The 21,815-nt window shown below is 32.6% G+C and overlaps 1 protein-coding gene across 1 annotated transcript in view; it reads left to right on the top strand.

Annotated features, from left to right (window-relative positions):
- The first annotated feature begins 1,098 nt into the window (after positions 1 to 1,098).
- The window catches only part of CCDC178 (coiled-coil domain containing 178), a 483,946-nt gene continuing 463,229 nt past the window's right edge, over positions 1,099 to 21,815 (top strand). The window contains exons 1-3 of the mRNA XM_073006503.1: positions 1,099 to 1,156; positions 11,607 to 12,026; positions 14,236 to 14,295. Of these exons, the coding sequence (XP_072862604.1) occupies positions 1,099 to 1,156; positions 11,607 to 12,026; positions 14,236 to 14,295 (538 nt within the window). The remainder of the gene's footprint in view (positions 1,157 to 11,606; positions 12,027 to 14,235; positions 14,296 to 21,815) is intronic.

Raw genomic sequence — 21,815 nt, forward strand, 5'->3', positions numbered from 1 at the left:
TTATTTCTCATGTTATTTCTGTGTTTATAGAATTATTTTCTTTCTGTTCAGCACTTTAAGTTTCTAGTTAATACCAATTTGCAGGAATTATAGGGAACAGAGAAACTTGTTAAATACAGCACAGGGAGGTTGCCAGCGATGTAGAAAAATGTATAGGACAAAATATTTGATATTTACATAGGTAAAGTACAGTGAGAAAAAAATGGAACAGAGAACACATAGACTAAAAGATAATTAAGAGACATTACACTTAAATGCTATGTACGGACCTTGTTTGTATTATTACTTTAAACCATTCTTAAAAACAGAAAATATGAGACAAAAATGTGAACACAAAAGATGTTTAGTGATATTAAAATATCATTAATTGTGTTAATTATATTATTGGTATTATAGCTATGTTTAAAAAATTTTTGAAGTATTTACAGATACAATAATATGATACTTGTGATTTGCTTAACCATTATCAGAAGTAGGGGAGACAGGGCAGTTGGTGGGTGTATAGAATTCAGAATTGACCACAAATTGATAATTGGTGAAACTGGTTAATGGACATATAGAAATCCATTGCACTTTTTGCTCTACTCTTAAAATATTTTGAAAAGGAACTGAAGGAAGGTAAAGAAGAGATGGTAGTAAAGTTAAGCTTTTATTATATGAAATGAAAACATCGTAGGTTCTAGAATCTCCCCAGGGCTTTGAACCCATAGCTGCAATTGCCAATGCTAAATTATCTCATGGTCAGCCTAGGTATTGGTTTAAGTCACCAGCAAAGTAGAAGATCAAAGATCCCTCTTTAATGAAGATTTTTATATTTGATATTTCTGAATGAGATCATAATAGTCCTAATAAGAAAAAGAGTACATTGTTGGACTTCCTTACATTTTACATATAATTTAGTACTGATACATAATATATATAAGAATATATATATAAGAATATATATATTATATATCTCATATCTTTTATAGTAGAAATTTTTCCTGACAGTCAGTTCTTGAATTGCAAATTTTTAGTAAAATTAAATACAAACTAATTTAGATTCATGATATTTAAATATTTTTCTTTCTAATTAGGTTTTAAAATATTCTGATAACTATGCCTGAAAACAAGACAGTTTCCTCTTCTTCCACTAGAGATGATCAAACCAATACAGGTAAGTTTGTCATAAATTGATTTTCTTTGAAAATAGTTCATAGATAAATGGAATTCAAATCACTTACAGAGGAGGGCAACTGCAAAGATAGTAATCTTTTCCAGGATAATGGTCACAAAACCAAAACTTACTGGGACCAGTAAAGTGAGCTAAGAGAAAAGAGTGAGTTAGTGTAACAAAAACACATTATCTGAATTATAACCAGTTTCTTTTATAATTATGGATGAACTATGTTATGGATAATAAAATAGGTAAGCAGTACAACAACGGTGTGCTAGAATCAGCTCTTGTATATATCTCTTCTCAGTTCCACTCCACTGGTAACTTCAAATTGGCCCTGGTGGTAGTATTTATTCCCAACTAGTAGCTGGATATTAAACTTTTACCAGCATACCACTGAAGCTAAACATGGAAAATTAGAAATGAAAATACTAATATAATTCTATTTTTAAAATTATATGATTTTATTGCATTAATTTGCTCTATTTTCTGTTGCATCCTGAGCTCTGACATCTTTTATTCTATATCATGTTAGCAATGTCATATCTTTGCATAATATAAAAAGAGGTCAGCAAATTATGGCCCATTGCCCAAATCTGGCCAGCAGCCTTTTATTTACAGACCCCAAATTAAGAATGTTTTTTATATTTGTAAGGCGTTGTGAAAAGAAAAAAGAAGACAATAAGGAATATGCAACAGAGGCTGCATTTGGCCTACAAAATCCAAAATTTTTACTATCTGATGCTTTCCAGAAAACATTTGCCAACCTTGGTGTAGAACTTAACGTTGAATACTTTGAGAACAATAGGTAGTCTTTGTATCAGTTATCTACTGCTGCACTGATGCTATGTAACAACCAACCAAAAAAATGCAGGTGCATACAGCATCATAAACATTCATTTTATGCTCACTTGTGCATGAGTCTGCTGGATGGTTCTGCTGATATCAGGTGGGCTCAGTACAGCTCACTTATGCATCTGCAGTAAGCCACAGGTTAATTCAGTACCATTATTGATCTTACTTATTTTGGCTGACCTTGTTTACACGTCGAGGGCCTTGGCTGGGAAAATTAGGCTGATTCAGCTCTGCACTCGCTTGTCTCTCATATTCCAGCATACTATTAAGGGGCTTGATCTCTGGGTTTTGGCAGTTTCAAGAGGAGGGACAGAAGCACAGAAGGCCTCTTCAGGCCAACGCGCAAAACTGGTGCATTATCACTTCTGTCACATTTTATTGATCAAAGCAAGTCACAAAACTAGCACAGATCTATGGGTAGGAGATTAGACTCCACCTCTTGATGAAAGATGATGCAGTGACATTGCAAAGGAAAATGAATACTGGGAGGAGAAAATTATTGGGGTTATTATTGCAATCAACTTACTACAATTTTCTTCAGGGTTATAATTGAAAACAGTCGTTTAGTAATTCCAAACGTTGATAAGGTCATGACACGATGGATTTTATTTAAAATTATTAGCCTTGGGTTAGAATCTTATTTCATCACCACATATTTTCTAAATATTTGAAAAACCTTGGTTTGTAGCCCTTTATTTCTTCTATCAATATTAATTGAAAAAAATAATGTTATTTCATTTTCATTTATAGAGTTTGTTTTGTAAAGCTTAAGCAAAAGCTTGTTTTTATTTCTGGAAATTGATCCCAATCTCAGATTAGTAACATGGAACAAGTTATTTTTTTAAAATAATTTCCCCAAAAACACAATTTGGAATGAACAGAGTAATCAAATCATACAGGTGTGTAACTCATATTTAAATAGTTGAAAGAACTACTGAAAGTTTTGGGGTTGATTATGATGTGAATTAAAAAGACTAACAGTTTGTTCCAAGACTTCAGAGAGCTGAGCTGATGATTTTCCTTTGAATGACTTGACAAAGCCTATTTTAAAGTGGAAAAGAAAATGATTTTCAGTCTATACTCGTTTGCAAGCAAAAGCTAGAAAGTTAATCATATTAAGCATGACTTAAGCCTCCCACAGTCATTTGATGCAATAGATATATATAGCAGATAAAACTATATATCACATGATTTAATGGAATGTAAGTCTTCTGTGATACAGTCTTCTGTAAAGGCATAAGAAATGGAAATATGTCTGTTTGGCTAACGCTTTGGAAAATAATATAGTTAATACATTGCCATTTAAAATGTGCCTGGTTAGCAAGTTTAGGATTTTTGTATTTAAGTGACATTAAAAACTGTATTTGGAATGCTAACATCAATAGGGATTATCAGTTAAAATTTACTTTTATCACTTTGGCTTCACACCATCATCAAACTTCCTATTCTGTATGTAAGACAACCAACCGTTATAAACAACATTCAGCTAATCCAGCAAAGCATTGAAATGTCTGTGTTTAAGCCACAGGAATTTATCAGTCCTGTGTATTTGTTGCCAGTGTTTCTTACTATGTCTTCGAAGATTTTAAACTTTTAAGTCTAAAGTCCATCTTTGCTGGATAATGTACTCAACCTATTTATGTACTAACTTTTGAAAAAGTTTGTCATTAATTCTATCACAAGAACACAGTGGGAGGTCATATTTACTAACTTCTGTGAAACTACATTCAACATAATAACACTTAAAAAAATATCCAAAATATTTTTTGATGTTCTTTTGTTCATGATGTAACTATTGCAGTCATATGGAAACTCTCACTATTCTAAAAATAATGGGGCCAGGCGTGGTGGCTCACGCCTGTAATCCCAACACTTTGGGAGGGTGAGGCGGGTGGATCACTTGAGACCAGGAGTTGGAGACCAGCCTGGGAAATAGAATGAAACCCTGTCTTTACAAAAAATACAAAAAGTAGCCAGGCCTGCTGATACGCGCCTATAGTCCCAGCTACTGGGAAGCTGAGATAGGAGGATCCCTTGAACCAAGGAAGCAGATGTTGCATGTGGCACTGCACTCCAGCTTGGGTGACAGACCAAGACCCTGTCTCCAAAAACAAACAAACAATTAAATTGGGTGATTATTCTGTGTTCTCAGTTGACAGAAATCATAAAACAAATTACTAATCTTTTTCAGATTGTTCTGTAAAGTTACAGCCATATATCTTAAACAAGCTGACCAATAGTATTTTCAGATGACTCACATTTACAAATGGTTAGCTCTGTTTGGGATAACAATTTTTATTACCATTAACAGGACCTTTTAACAAACTATAATTTTTGGCTTTGCAGGCAGTATTTTCTCTAAATATAAAACTGCATTTCATGGCAGCATCACATTTATTTGTATCGAAATACTGATAGTGCATTTATTTATTAAGGTTTTCCTGATGTATCTTTTCCATAACATGTGTTCTGTATAACAGGCAGAGAGTGATTTTTTTTACAGAATAGTATTTTGATATTTTAAAATAGAAAATACTTTGCATGTGTAAAAATATCTGAAAAATACATGTAAAGTTTAAAGAATATTGATAAAATTATATATTTGTGCACTTATAATTTGGCTTAAAGAATAGAACCTGGTGTTCACTCATCTGTTCCAAATCGCATTTAATTTTATATATTACATATAAATATTAATATAATACATATACAATTCTATATATTTTATTTCATATAACAAGTTTAACTCTCCTATTAGTTCACTAATGTTTGTTAAATCATTTGAAAATAATAAGTTTTAATTTTTACTTTCTTCTCAATGTAATTGTTTTTCGTTTCCTTCTCTATCACTAGGCTGATTTTTTTGTGTATGCACCCTGTTGAATGAAGGTGACTAAAATGTGCACGCATCTTCCTATTCATGATTTTTAAAGTGAGACTGCTAATGTTTTGTCATTAAATATGAGTTTTTATGGTTTGTAAAGAACGTTCTTTATAATTTTCTATAAATTGTGAACCTGTCGTGAATTTTATTAATGCTTTTTCTACATCTACTAACATTTTTCTGGACTTTTTTTTCCTTTAATCTTTAAATTTAATGACTTGCGTACATGGGTTTAAAATTTTTAAACAAACTTCATTCCTGGGACAAACAATTTTTAAAATTTTATTGTAATTTAATATATTTCTAGATCTTTTTTCATAATCATTTGTTTAGGATTTTTGCGTCTTTCTTATTCAGTAACATTGGCCCCTATGTTTTCTGAACATTTCTTGTCTTGTTTTGGTAATAAGGGTTTTATAACTTCAAGATTGAATTATAGAGTGCTTCTTTATTTTCTGTTCTTCAAAAAAAGTTAATATATTTTTATTATTTTTTCTGGAATATTTGGCTAAAATTACCTCTTAATTTGGAGGGATGTAATTATTGACACAAAATATTGATTGACCTTAGTACTATTCAAGTTTTATGATTATCTTCTATTCACTATTGATTAGTGAGTTATAATTCTTTCTTTTAAAAATCTGTTTGGTTAAATATTAAATATATTGGTACAATACTGTTAATAATAGTCTTTATTTTTATATCTATATGCAGTTGTTTCTTCTTTACACTCATAATATTGTATTTGTTTCTTCTGGTTCTCCTCTGTTTAGTCTTGACAGTCTTGCCAGAGGTAATTCATTTGTGTTAAACTTTTCAAATTGCTAAGATCAAAACTTTTTGATTATCTCTAGGTTTTTGTTGTTATTTTGCTTTATATTTTATTAATTTGGAATGTTATTACCTTCCTTTTCTTCCTTCTACTTTCTTTGTGTTTGCTCTCCCACATGTTTTAAATTTGGTTACTTAGATCACAAATTTTCAGACTTTTTTCTTGTTTAATATAGTTATCTCAAGCTGTAAGTTTCCCTTGAAATAACAGAGATAATAAAAAGGAATGGAGGGTCAAATCAAATCAGACTCATATAAAGTGTGTAGCTTTGCTAACAATTTTAAGGTTATAGGAAATTCTCAAGTACATTTGAAGCAGGGAGACATCTGGGACCATCAGAACAGCTCTCCACGTCCTGTCTTACCTGGTTGGATGTGCTCTGCTCCAGATTAAAGAATGATGTGTTTAAGCATGTATGTGCAGCCATGCGACTCATTCAGAAGACTGCCCTCTAGTCATGAAACAGCTTCATTTTTTATTAAGGTAGTTTAATAGTTAACATGATGTTTTTCAGGGAGCCATATCCCATAAACACACAGGTTCAGGTTTGTTTATGGTTATAATTCGAACAGCCAAAAACATCCTGCTAAAAGCTTTCTGTTGATAAGAACTCTCCAGTTAACAAATGTCAATTAGTATGTTTGCCAGAATGTCCGTTATTAGCATGTTTGCTAGGGAATTTGACCTGGTCGGCTGTTTCCTTTCTTTGGGGGCCTCTCCTTTACTCCCCATGAGAAAGTATGGATTATAGACTTGCAATAACTTTTAGATTTAATTGGATTTTGATTTACTTTCGACTCATATTATTTAGACCTATGAAATATTTTGGTTAAGAGTTTATAATCTGTAAGATCTACCTCATGGATTATGTGACTGAGATCCACTATATGTTTTCACTAATTTTTTTTTCCTTTCTTTCTTTCTTTCTTTTTTCTTTTTTTTTTTTTTTTTTTTTTTAACTGAGACGGAGTCTTGCTCTGTCACCCAAGCTGAATGGAGCACAGTGGCAGGATCTCGGCTCACTACAAGCTCCGCCTCCCAGATTCCCTGCCTCAGCTTCCCTAGTAGCTGGGACTACAGGCGTCTGCCACCGCGCCTGGCTAATTTTTTGTATTTTTAGTAGAGAGGAGGTTTCCCCATGTTGGCCAGGAAACTAATAACCAAAAATTATTAGTTTCTTGGTTTTTGCTTTATTATTATAGCCTCCTAGTGGCTGTGAAGTGACATTTCACTTTTTTTTTTTTTTTTTTAATTAGTAGACTGTCTTTAGAGTATTTTCAGGTTTATGGAAAGCTGGTACGTAATACAGAGCTCTCATATACTCACTATTGCCTAACCTACATTCACGGTTTCCAATATTATTAACATCTCACATTAGTGCTGTATATTTGTTAAAGTTGATAAACCAATATTGATACATTTTTATGAACTAAGGTCCGTGGCTCATTCTTTGCGTGGTACAGATCTGTGGGTTTTGACAAATGCGTAATGTTATCTCATGCTTCTCAGACTTCTTTCCACCTAGGTTTAACAAAAAGTCTAGAGGGGCTGAAGTGAATATTTCCCTTCTCTCAATTGGTTAGTCTCTGTTAAGGTAGTTTCCCTTGAGGGGTAGTGATAGACAGAACCTTCCAGGCATATTTCAAAATGGCAGTTCTTACCCTGGGAATAATCGAAAATAGTTACTTTTCCCCTTCTAGAAGTAGGAAGTATTATTCCCCAAATTTCAACTGTGAGAATATGGTGGAGCTGGAGATAAAAGTAAAAATATACTTTGCCCTCTAAGACTGACTCCCCAGAAGTTTTTAACTCTCAAACTAGTCCACACTCAGCCTCCAATAGTTAGTCAATTAGATTTTACACTTTTATACCCATTTTTGGCTCCAGCAACTTCTGCATTAGCCTGACCCTCCAGTTTTTAGGGTGTCAGATTGCATTGTAACTTTAATTCCCTGATGGACCTAAGAAAAATTGTTGATTTTTTCCATTCAGTTTTTTCTTTTAAGAAAAGCCGAATGCTGACTTTCAAGATTTTTATGTGTCAAAGTGTAACTGTAATTTCCAAACTGATTTTGACAAAGGTCTATTTGCTTTATTCCTCTATATGAACCATTTGTTAGGTTTGGTTTTGTTTTGTTTTGCTTTGATGTCATACATTTTTGTTGAAAACTGGGCATTTAAAATAATAGAATGTGAAAACCAGTGGACATCAGATTCCTCTTCTTCTCTAGGATTTGCTTTCCCTGCTGATTTTTGTAGTTGTTAATTTAGCCACTTTTCTGAATTAGTTCTCTGAAGCCCATGTTTTTTTTTTTTTTTTTTTGTCCTCTGTGGCTACCCACTGAAATCTCTATCCAGTTGGCTTAATGGTCAATTAATGATTAAACAGATATTTCTCTACATTCCTGGAATCAAATCTCTCAGTCTTTGCTAAGCATCTTTATGTGCATGTTAGGATACATGTTCAACACTCATCCAAGGACCTGACAGCTCAGCCCTAGCCTTTCCTTCTGGTACATGCAGAGTCTCAAGGTCAACCAGAGGTGAGAAATTAAGGCTTTCATGAGTCTTTTTGTGTGTGTGTTCCAAATCCTCAAATGATAAAGGGAATTGGTCATATGGGTGAGAGATGAGACTGAAGTAATTGTCTGTTGCACTAGTTCTCAGCTAGAATTTGTATCACAATAACCTGAGGAAAAATTTTTAAAAATCTACAAGTCTAGGCTCTCCCCTGAAGATTTTGATAGAGTAAGTCTAATAAAGTCTGGACATGTATGTTTACAAATATTTCCTTGAAGCCAGGCATGGCAGTGTAGCAGCTGTAGTCCCAGCTGCTTGGGAGGCTGAGGTGGAGGGATTGATTGAGCTTGGGAGTTTGAGTATAGCCTGGGCAAATAATGAGACCCCTCCTCTAACAGTAACAAAAACAACAACAACAACAAAGTCCTCAAAATCCGGATACTATTCTGGTTACAAACCACTGAATAGATAAGTGTAATATGTAAATTCTCACGTCTCAGAAATGTAAGATATCTCTAGAAGTGTTGGATTTTGATAGATGCTAATTCTTTTAAATCTATTCTTTCTAATAATATTAGCCTGACTTTTTCCTGATCATGCTCGCAGTTTTTTGGAAGTGAAGTCTTGCAGGACATAACCAGATATGTCTAAAAGTGACGATTCTTTAGGAATGAGGCTTGCAGAAAACTCAAACTCTCTTCTTCCTCCTCTGATGTCATAAATGTGGACCTTTATTTTTCAAGGCTCTGTTGACCTTCAGAGTCAGGGCTGGGACCAAGGAAAGTTAAAATGCCACAAATGTTTGTGTTCTTACCAAGATTTATCTGTTTTTCTTGAATAGTTGCTCACACAGTTGCTGGAAGCCTTTGCTGTATTTCTGGAATTCTGAAAATGTTTATTTTGACAATTTTGCCTTTTTTAATCTTTGCATTCATGGAGAGGTAGATTTTTCAAAGGTCCTTACTTTATCATTTTCTCTGATATCTCTTTTTAACTTTGGTCTTTTATTGCTTTTTGTTTCAAGTTAAGTATTCAGAATTGGAATTTGGGGGACACAGGCTGTGAACATTTGTGTGGCCTTCAATATTTATTTTATATTGTTTCCACAAATGTACCTCACATTCAACTGTGTATCACTATTACCACAACATATTAATACCAGATTTTATTTGATTATTATTAAATAGCTAGTTTATTAAATAGAAAATGACCACAATTGCTCTACTTTACATTTTTATTACCAACGAATATAAATAATTTCCATGTGTTCATTTAATTATTTAATCTTCTCTCATGTGGACCTTCTGATGATGGATTATTCATAGTTAACATTTGCAACTTATATAAATAAAACCTGAAACCTTTATATATTATTTCTTTTTGTGTCATATTTAGTGAAAATAATTGCTCATCTACCTTATGAATTTCTAGAGTCAAAGAAGATAAAATTACCATGTTTCATATATTGTTAAATTATTAAATCTAAATGCATCACTAAATGTTATATATATCATGTTAACTTTTATAATTTTAGTATCTTTTGAAAAATTTTAAATTCTGGACTTCATCAGGAATTTACATTAGAAAATTTGTTTGCTGATAGAGTGGTTTTGATGAGCACATGCTGTTGGAATTTTGTTCCTGGAATATTGGGTAACAATACAGTTATCCACCAAGGCAGAAACATGAATTAGAGCATGAATTTATTTGAACCAATATTTTTCAGGGTCTGTTTCTTGTGCAGCTCTTTGTAGAAACTGACTATAGGCACATCTCCTTTTATTGCACTTCACTTTATTGCACTTTACAGATCCTGTGTTTTGTTTTGTTTTGCTTTAATTTGAGGTTTGTGGCAACCCTGCTTCCAGGAAGTCTATTGGCAGCATTTTTCTAACAACATGTAGAAAAACTTCATGTATGTGTGTGACATTTTAATATTTCCTGCAATATTTCAAAAACTTTTTCATTATTTTTCTATCTGTTATGGTGACCTGTGATCAGTGGTGTTTGTTGTTACTATTGTAATTGTTTTGTTGTAACATGAACTACACACATATGACACTAACTTAATCAATAAATGTTGCATGTGTTCTTACTGTTCCACTGTCTGTGCCCCACATCTCTTTCTCTCTCCTGTAGCCTCTTTGTTCCCTGAGACACAACAATATCGTACTTAGGCCATTAGTAACCTTACAATGCCCTCTAAGAGTTCAAGGGGAAGGAAGAATTATGTGTCTCTCACTTTAAATCAAAAGCTAGAAATAGTTAAACTTAGTGAGAAAGGCATGTTGAAAGCTGAGATAGACTGAAGGCATAGTCTCTTGTGCCGAGCTGTTAGCCAAGTTGTAAATGCAAAGGAAAAGTTCTTGAAGGAAATTAAAAGTGCTACTCCAGTGAACATATGAATGATAAGAAAACAAAATACCCTTGTTGCTGATATGAAGAAAGTTTTAGTGGTCCGCATAGAATATCAAACCAGACACAACAGTCCCTTAAACAAAAGCTTAATCAAGAGCAAGGCCCTAACTCTATTCAATTCTGTAAAGGCTAAGAGAGGTGAAGAGGCTGCAGAAGGAAAGTTGGAAGCTTGCAGAAGTTGGTTAATGAAGTCTAAGGAAAAAAGTCATCTCCATAGCATAAAAGTACACAGTGAAGCAGCAAGTTATCTAGAAAATCTGGCTAAGTTAATTGATGAAGGTGGACGTGCTGAACAACAGATTTTCAATGTAGGCAAAACAGCCTTTTATCAGAAGAAGATGCCATCTAGAACTTTTATTGCTAGGGAGGAGAAATAAATGCCTGGTTTCAAAGCTTGAAAGGACAAGCTGAGTCTTTTTGTCAGAAACTAATGCAACTGGTGACTGAAGTTAATGCTTATTTACCTTCCCCAAAATCCTAGGGCCTTTAAGAATTATGTTAAATCTCCTCTGCCTGTGTGCTATAAATGAACCAACAAAGCCTAAATGACAGTACATCTGTTTGTACCTTGGTTTACCGAATGTTTTAAGCCCACTGTTGAGACCTACTGCTCAAAAAAAAAAAAAAAAAAAAAAAGATTTCTTTAAAATATTACTTCCTCTGACAACATATACATCCAAGAGCTGAAATGGAGATGTACAAGGGGATTAATGTTGTTTTCATACCTGCTAACACAATATCCACTCTGCAGCCTGTGGATCAAGGAGTAATTTTAACTTTCAAGTTTTATTTGTTAAGAAATGCATTTCATAAAGCTATAGCTACCATAGATAGTGACTCCTGTGATGGATCTGGGTAAAATAAATAAAAAACCTTGAGGAAAGTGTATACCATTGAGAATATTCATGATTCATGAGAGAAGGTCAAAATACCATTAACAGGAATTTGGAAGAAGTTGCTTTCAACTCTCCTGGATGACTTTGAGGGATTCAAGGCTTCAGTGGAGGAAGTTACTGAAGAAGTGGAAAGAGCAAGAGAACTGGAATTTGAAGTGGAGCCTGAATATGTGACTGAATTGCTGCAATCTCATGATAAAAGTTTCATGGATGAGAAGTTGCTTCTTGGGAATGGGCAAAAAAAGTGGTTTCCTAAGATGAGCTCTATTCCTGTTGAAGATACTGTAGACATTGTTGAAATGACAACAAAAAATTTAGAATACTGCATAAACATAATTGATACATTAACAACAGGGTTTGAGAGAATTGGCTTCCGGTTTGAGAGAATTGGCTTCCATTTTGAAAGAAGTTCTACTCTGCATAATATGCTATCAAACAGCATCACATGCTACAAAGAAATCTTTTGTAAAAGGAAGAGTTAATCCATGAGGAAAACTTCATTGTTCTACTTTGAGAAATAGCCACAGACACTCCAACCTTCAGCAACCACCACCTTGATCAGTCAGCAGCCATCAACATTGAGACAAGACCCTCCATCAGTGAAAAGATTATGACTTGCTGAAGGCTCACATGATCATTAACTTTTTTTTTTCTTTTTCTTTTTCTTTTTTTTTAAGACAGTCTTGCTCCGTTGCCCAGGCTGGAGTGCAATGGCATGATCTAGGCTCAGGGCAACCTCTGCCTCCTGGGTTCAAGCAATTCTCCTGTCTCAGCCTCCCATGTAGCTGGAACTATAGGTGCCTGCCACCAGCTAAATTAGCCCAGATAATTTTTGCATTTTAGTAAAGACAGAGATTCACCTTGTTGGTCAGGCTGGTCTCAAACTCCTGACCTCAGGTGATCCACCCACCTTGTCCAATCATTAACTTTTTAAAACTGAAATATTTTTAATTAAAGTATCTTTTTATGGTTTAGACCTAAACAATATTTAGACAATGTTTAGAAATATTTTATTGTTTTAGATATAATATCACATACTTAATAGACTACAGTATAGTATAAATACAACTTTTCTATGCTTTTGTAGACTAAACACTTTGTATGACTCACTTTACTGCAGTTATCTAGAACTGAACTTACAATATCTCGGAAGTATGCTTGTATTCTTGGTGTGGTCATTATTTAACTCTAATGTGTTCCCTCATTCCTCCTGTTACTGTATTTTTCTTTCATTCAGTAAATATGTATTAACACTTACTATGTCTGGGGTTCTTTGCTACTTGCCAAAAATACAGTGGCTGTAAGTAGATATACTCCCTGCCCTCATGAAACTTGTGTGTTGAAGGAGAGAGAAGTCATAATTTATCTTGGTAATTTAGGAAAATCATTATGAATGCTGAACTTTGGGATATTCTGTTTTTGCATTTCATATGATGATTTCCTATTAGCACAAATCTCAATTTTATAATTGTAAATTGTAGATTTTCTAGAGTGAATCTAAATTTTTTAAAAGAATTCTTTGAGATACCTAAAATATTTGTAAAGTTATCTGATAGCTTTTTAAAATTTTTAATTTTTGTGGGTATCATATCTTACAGAATATAATTTATTTTCATATGTCTGTTTTTGTATAGAGAAGAAACTGTTTCTTTTCATTGATCTACACATTTATTTCTTGCAACAGTCTTTGAAATATATCCTTAGAATATTAGACATATTCAGATATTTAAAGGACAAGGCCCTCTCTCCATTACAAACACGTGCACATATTTGCCATGATTTTTAGATTTTTTGATACTATTGCTCATTTTTAAAATTTAAAAATAATTATTGAGTCACAAATAAAATAGGCCTAATATTTTTATGGGTTATTAAACTGGAAAAAAGAGATACTTTTACAATGTTTATATTCCTAATGTGAGCCATAATTTACATTCTTGTTTGTTTCAACATTTTTTTATGTTCTAGTAACATTTTATACTACCACAATTTTTTAAAGCCTAGATATAATTATTAAATATGTTCCTACATAGGTTATACTTTTGTAACTATAGTGATATGTCTTTAGGGTTTATTTTTATGTCATTGGTGTTGGCAATGCTGTCTTTTATAAGAATCATGCTATATTATTTGTGACATATATGTAAATTCTCTTTAATCAGTTTGATTTTGTACTGAGGATTTTCTAGAGATGCAGTTATGACATGCATAAATAATTGCATTTATCTTTCTTCATGTATTGTGTTTTTTCAATAAACTGGGCTATGTCACAAGGCCAATCTTACCATACTATTGGATTTTTTAAATCCATATATAATATAACATTGGAAATTAGATTAAACCTTCATTTAAGTTCTCTTGAGCACTAAACCGAGAAATTACAGAGAAAGCTTCTATTAAAATTGTGAATCTATTTATCATCCCAGAATGTTACCCAAGATGACCTCCCACTTCCTTTCACAGTGTTTTCTATCAAACACCCTTTTGCAGAGAAACACCATCAAACTTTGTCTTTCTCTTCTACTTACCCCCTCAGCCCTTTCTTATGTAATTTAGCATATATGTCTTTATTGTGATGCTTATTTTCTTCCTGTACCCTTACTAGTGCAATATAGGGCAGAGTATTTGACTCAGGAAGCAAATATTTTACTTTATTTTATTTTACCTTTTATAGGTTTAACATGTCAGGAAGTAAAGGCTCTCAGAGAAAAGGCATGGTCAAAGACAAATGAAGGTATCCAAAAGCTACTATATATAATTTTTATCTCTTTTTTTCTGTCACGTATTAATTTTTTTCAAAAAATTATAAGCATGAAAATAATTTCAGGCATTCTTCTGTTCTTCCTAATTGATGTTCTGTCAATGAATAAAATTGTAACACTTCTTTAAAAAAGTACTTATCTATTGCTAGTGTATGTTGTATACTCCATTTCCTGTGTTGCCTTTTTCATTTTGAATAATGCATACTTAAGAGTGTACAAACTTAGTATGTGGGTTTTTTTCATAAGTGATCATGAGGAAACATCTGTGTCACCTTCACTCACTCCACACATAGACATGCCCGGCGTTTCAGATGGTCTCCTTGTGCTCTCCTGAATAATACTTTTTGCCCTCCACTACCTGGGCTTTTGTGGTGCTAATTTCCTTTTCTTTTTAATTTTAACTGTAGTGTTCCATATGTATGCATCCCTAAAGATATAATTTAATTTTTCATGCTTGTTAATTGAAGTTAAACTGAGTTAATATATGTATGTTGCTGCCTTTGTTCAACATTACTTGTTATCTTCATCCTTGTCGTTACCGTTTTTGCTCAGTGTAATTTGTGGCTTTCATCCATTTTGCTGTACCATTGTCCAATACCATTCATTACATTTTTTGTTATTTTGAATAATGCTCCTAAAAACATCCTTGTACATATGTCCTGTGTGAGTTTCTCTAAGGCATAGCTATCAGCAGAACTGATAAGTATATGGTATATCTGTCGTTGACATTATTTGATAATGCCAAATTATGTTCCAAAGTAATGACATGAATTTACAGTGACATAACAGTGTAGGAATATTCAAGTTGCTCCATTTTCTTCCTACCACTTGACATTGTTAGACTTTTAAAGTATTGACAATCCCCATACTATGTAGCAATGTCTTATTGTGGTTTTAATTTAAATTTCCCTGATTATTACTGATGTTGAAAATTTTTTCATGTGCTTTTTTGGCATTTTGAGTTCCACTTTTGCAAATTGACTGTATCTTTGTTCTGATTTTCTAATGAGTCGTTTGTCTTTTTTCACATTGATTTTTAGGAATTTCTTGTATAGTATGAATACTAGTTCTAAATCAGTCATATATTTAACTAATTTTTTTTTACATTTATGCCTTTTATTTTTAATCTATTTATATTGCCTTTTGATGCACAAGGGTTCCTATTATTTTTTCAAGTCAAAGCTTTTTACGTATTATTCAAGGAAATCCTAGTCTAAGGTCATGCAGATATTAGTCCAAATCATCTTCTAAGCATTTTGGAGTTTTGACTTTTACACTTAGATTTTTCAACCCACTTGGAATTGATTTTTGTATGTTATTTAAGTTATGGTTTCTACCTTTCTTTTGTGTTTGATTACTTTGACTCTGTACTCCTTATTGCTTTTGAAAAATTATTCATGGGTATTCCATGATGCTTAAAATACAGATGACTTCTTCCAGAGTATACTTGTTTTTGCTTCTGTCAGGAACATACTGCTGTACCAATATGGCACAAACTTAAAACAAATTCAAGCATAGAGGCTTCGGTGGAGTGTCCAATGTTGAAAACTCAATCTGCAAATTTAAGTGATGAACAGCCAAAGTTTTAATGTCACAGGGGTGAGGTTCTCTGCTTTTGTTTTTATTTTTGTATGTTTAGTGTATACTCAGAGAAAATATCTCTACAATGTCTTGAGTTCTGGTAGAGGCCATTGGGGTCGTTATTTCTGGTTAACCTTTACTCTGAGGCTGTAGCCATTTGCTATCCAAACTTAAAATAAGTTTTACAATTTAGTTGGGAATTAAGGCATTCTAAATTTTTTGTGCTATAGACCCTTTTGAAGCCTATTGAAGCTTATACTCTCTGAATGAAGATTATTATTTTTATTATTTGTCATTAAAATTATATTTTAAATATAAGAGGTACAGAAATATTTTAAAACTCGAGTAATTTTTTCCCCATCCAATTTCATAAATCACTTATATTTTGACTATGGACCCTGAGACTAGGTTGTCTTTTTATTTTGTAAAACCTACAAGTCATCAAACCCAGCCCAAACTTTCTAGGAATTGTCAATGACTTTTGGTCAAATGTCATTTTGCATCCTGTGCTCCACTTAAAAGTATAGTTTCTGCTCTTCTTTAGATTTTTGTCCTAGTAGTTTGTAACTATCTCGTTCATATATGTGTGTGTGTGTGTGTGTATATATATATATCCTATTTTCAGTGGAAAAGTAGATCTGATAAACCTAGCCTGCCATTCCAAGAAATATGTGTTATATATAGTATTATTGTGTATTGAATTATGCATTTATAATAAGAGGAATTTTTCTGGTTTATATAATTTAACACGTTTAATCCTCTTCTGAATTTTATTTCTTCCCAAATTTATATCTTCCCAAATTTGGGAGATAATGTGCTTTAGGACATATTCAAAGAGTGTGCTATTTAATATATATTCCAAGATATGCTTAGGGAAAAAATAATTCTGAGGTAAAATGAAACTGAGAAATTTTGTATAATTTATATTTTTCTTGAAGGTTTTTTTGATGAAAACACTTTGAAAACTCTAACAAGTCTTGCAATGAAAAAACCTTAAGTAATATATTATTTGAGTATAGAACTGCATCTTTCCATACTTACAAGAATCTCTTGGAATTGTATATTGTAAACAGGTTTTAAAGAGTGCTAGTGTAGTTTAAAGACTGGAGCTAGAAACAAAGTTTAAATTTTAGTTCTATCACTTACTAACTTTGTCAACCTGGTTTGGTTCACTACCTTTCTGGGCCACATTTTACTCATGTGTAAAATGAAAATTAATGTGTGTTATTGTAAAGATTAAGTATCGTAGTATAATAAATATGTTGAAGTCAACTGTCATGTATATATTCAATAAATATTAGTCATTCTCACTTTAATTTGAGATTTTTTCATCCTCATCGGTTTAATAAATTATGGTAAATTTATCCTACAAGATACCATGAAACTGATGTTTTATGTAATGTAATATAATTCTAGTTGTATAATTTGCCATTATGTTATAAACTTCTAAGAAGTAAAAAACTACCAATTAAACTATTACACATACCAACCTTGAATTTTAAGATGTATCCTGATGTGACTGATCTTAGTGTGTGAAAAAAAAATTTTCTACCAACTTGAAATATAAAGTTGAATTTGCACTATGGTTTAAAATTGATAAGGAATCTCTCCGTCCTGAGAACGAAAGAAATGTATGTATATGTGTCTCTTTATATATATTTTATATATATGCATATACTTATGTACACACTCTTTTAACAAACAGAAATGAAAGCATAGGTCCACAAAAATATTATCCCAGACCATTTATATGGCTTTATTCATAACAGTGAAAACTGAAAACAACCTAAATGTCCATCAGCAGAAAAATAAATTTAAATAAATACTCTGTAGTTATGCAATAATATAATGTGGACCAGTGAAAAAGAATGAGCTGCAAATACATGGAGTAACATTGGTGAATCTCAAAAGTATATTGAACAAAGTCAGATAAAACATACTTGACACATTTAATTTCATTATTACAAGGTCCAAGAAAAAGACAAAACTAAACTATAGTGATAAAAATCAAAATAACAGTTGCCTATAGTAGGCGAGAAACTTTCAGGGGTGATGGAAGTTTTTTCTAGCTTGGATGTCATGGTAGTTACATTTATGTACACACTTATCAAACTGCATTAAATTATAAATTTAAGATGGCATTTTCTTGTATGTATGCTATAAAATAAAAAATAGTGTTTTACTCTAAAACCATTAAAACATTTTTATATATTATAAATACATACACCATACATACATAAGGTTTAAATGCTTGCAGAATGACTTATGTTAACATATACTAACAGTTACAGATAGAATATATGTTAAAGCTCACTAAAGCATAAAATAAGGCATACATATGAAATATTCTCATAAGTATAAAGTATCTGGAAGTACACACAAGATTGTAACGTTAGTTGCCTACTGACAGCCAATCTTGAGTTGTGGTGTTCACTCTTCTTTTGTGTTTGATTACTTTCACTCCATACTCCTTATTGATTTTGAGAAATTATTCATGGGAAGACCATGATGCTTTCTACTGGATTACCATGGGAGCGAGAATGGCATGGTGACTTTTCAAGTAACTGATGCATTAATTTTCTTTTAAACTTTCAAATTAATTTTAACACAGTTTTATAGTGTATGAAATTTTGTTGATTTTTGTTTTATTTGCACTTAATATTTCCAGTTTTATTTATTTTATTTTTTAGAGAGAGTGTCTTGCTTTGTTGCTCAGGTTGGGGTGCAGTGACACAGTCATGGCTCATTGCAGCTTTGAACTCCTGGGCTCAAGTGATCATTCTGCCTCAGCCTCTGGAGTAACTGGGACTACAGGTGCATGCCACCGTGCCCGGCTTTCCAATTTTATATTTTTAATTCTTCTTTTTTAAAGAATCATGTGTTAGGTTTATACAATTCTGATTCTTTCATGTCAGCCCCTGACTTACACAAGAATTTGATTGTGGAAACTTTATTCTTTTAATACTCTGAACATACCACAAAACTGCTACATTGCAAACTCCCCAAATCACTGGTTGGGGTACTGAATGTAGGGGTTGGAGTCATCAAGACTCAGGCAAGTTGTGGGAACATCCGTTTGAAGATTAGAGTAAAACTGAAGTTCAAAGATAATACTGAGGTCTTAATTATGGGAAAACCTCATCTTGTCATCGCAGAGTCTGAAGGAAGTGATTAGAGAAGGGGACTGAAGTTGTGGTTACAATGCCAGAAGCTCAGCAGCTTGGAAAATAGGACATTTGCTTCTAGTGCTCTATAGTAAACAAGCCCCTGTGGGTTGGAGTGGCTGATACATAAAGGAGACTTTTTTACAGTTTTAGAATTATTTATTTCTGGCCAGGCATGGTGGCTCATGCCTGTAATGCCAGCACTTTGGGAGGCCAAGGTGAGCAAATCACCTGAGGTCAGGAGTTCGAGACCAGCCTTGCCAACATGACAAAACCCCATCTCTATTAAAAATACAAAAAATTATCCAGGCATGGTGGCACGCACCTGTAGTCCCAGCTACTTGGGAGGGTGAGGCAGGAGAATCGCTTGAACCAGGAGTCGGAGATTGCAGTGAGCCGAGATCACGCCATTGCACTCCAGCCTGGCAACAGAGCAAGACTCCACTTCAGAAAAAAAAAACTTATTTATTTCCTGTGTTTCCCTTTAATGTCTTAGTACTCATATATACTTCACTTTTACCAGTATTTTAAATGTTATTTATTTATAATTAAACATTTAAGTTCTGGACGTATTTCTGTTTTAAATACATTAACATTTCTTTACAAAGTGTTTCCTTTTTAATACATATTTTGTATGACATGGAATTCTTTCTTGACATATTTGTTATTTGGAAATATACATTAAATTTCCAAATACCTTTGAATTAACTTTATGTGACAAATTTCTAATTGTACAGTAGGTTAGTTATATAGTGCAGCTAGTTTCTACTTATTAAATTTTTTTGAATTATTGTTGTCTAAGATACCTACTTTTACTACCTTTAAAATGATATAATCTGTATCTTTTTGCGATTCATAATCTGTATATCAATATTACCTTATTGTATTCATCACATCCTGTATATCATTTTGTTATTCCGAACTTCATATGCCACAGATAAATGGCAGTGATTTAGATTTTTCCTCTATAATTTTTTCTCTAAATTTTTCTTTATGTTAAAAAATAAGATTTTTTCTAATATAATGTGCAGTTTTATTACACACATATAGATTTTTTTATTATTATCTATAACTTCAATTGTAAAGCAATAATTCTCGGTGTTGTTGAGCTTAAGTTCTAGATTTGTTCATATTTAGTTACATCAAGTTTTCTTTTTCAGAAAATAATTGTATGTATTTTATTTATAATTTTTTTCTATATTTTATAATTGATTCTTTTTGGGTAAATTTAGTCATTTATATATTATAATAGTTATTTGATTAGCACTATCTTTTATCATTTTTATATGTTTTGAACAATTTCCTATTATTGAATATTTTTGCTATAAACTTACTTTTGCCTTTTTTTTTTTTTTTTTTTTTTTGAGACAGAGTCTCGCGCTGTCGCCCAGGCTGGAGTGGAGTGCAGTGGCCGGATCTCAGCTCACTGCTATCTCCGCCTCCCGGGTTTGCGCCATTCTCCTGGCTCAGCCTCCCGAGTCGCAGGGACTACAGGCGCCCGCCACTTCGCCCAGCTATTTTTTGTATTTTTTTTAGTAGAGACGGGGTTTCACTGTGTTAGCCAGGATGGTCTCGATCTCCTGACCTCGTGATCCGCCCGTCTCGGCCTCCCAAAGTGCTGGGATTACAGGCTTGAGCCACCGCGCCCGGCCTACTTTTGCCTTCTTTTATGCTTTCTTTAATGCTTTAGTGAGCTTTAACATAAATATTTTATCTGTAACTGTTAGTATATATTAACATGTTATTCTACAAGCATTTAAACCTATGTTTATATATGTATGTATTTATAATATATAAAAATATTTTAATGGTTTTAGAGTAAAACACTATTTTTTATTTTATAGCATACATACAAGAAAATGCCATCTTAAATTTATAATTTAATGCAGTTTGATAAGTGTGTACATAAATGTAACTACCATGCCATTAAAGCTAGAAAAAATTTCCATCACCCCTGAAAGTTTCTCGCCTACTATAGGCAACTGTTATTTTGATTTTTCTCACCATAGCTTAGTTTTGTCTTTTCTAGGACCTCATAATAATGAAATTAAATATATCAATATATTTTTGAGATTCACCAATGTTACTCCATGTATTTGCAGCTCATTCTTTTTCACTGGTCCACATTATATTATTGCATAACTACAGAGTATTTACTTAAATCTATGGACATTTAGGTTGTTTCCAGTGTTCACTGTTATGAATAAAGCTATATAAGTGGCCTGGGATAATATTTCTGTGGACCTATACTTTCATTTCCGTTTGTTAAAAGCTTAGGACTGGAGTTGCTGCATTGTAGTGTAGATATGTTTAGCTTTATAAGAAAATGTCAAATAAATGATAATATATTTTTATGTTTTAGAATTTTGAAACACTTCCTCAGAGATTGCAAAATAAAACATTTCCCCTCTCTCTACATGTCCTCTTTCTAAAAACAACAGTCTCTTAATCTAGCAATTATAAATCCTACATATCTTATGTATTTATAATTATAAATCCTACATAACTTATACAGGATATATAATTGTAAATAAATCCTACATATCAATAGTTAACATAGTTAAGACATATATATGTGTGTGTATATACACACACACACATATCTCATTTTTAAAAAAGTGGTGACAAAGCTTACACACAAATCTCTGCCTTGCTAATTTTCACATAGTGTATCCTGGATACATTCTATATCAACACATAATGACTTACCTGTTTGTTTTTAACAGTCTCATGCTATTTTGAATACG

This window comes from Chlorocebus sabaeus, chromosome 18 (assembly GCF_047675955.1).
Source record: "Chlorocebus sabaeus isolate Y175 chromosome 18, mChlSab1.0.hap1, whole genome shotgun sequence".
NCBI classification, from domain to species: Eukaryota; Metazoa; Chordata; class Mammalia; order Primates; family Cercopithecidae; genus Chlorocebus; species Chlorocebus sabaeus.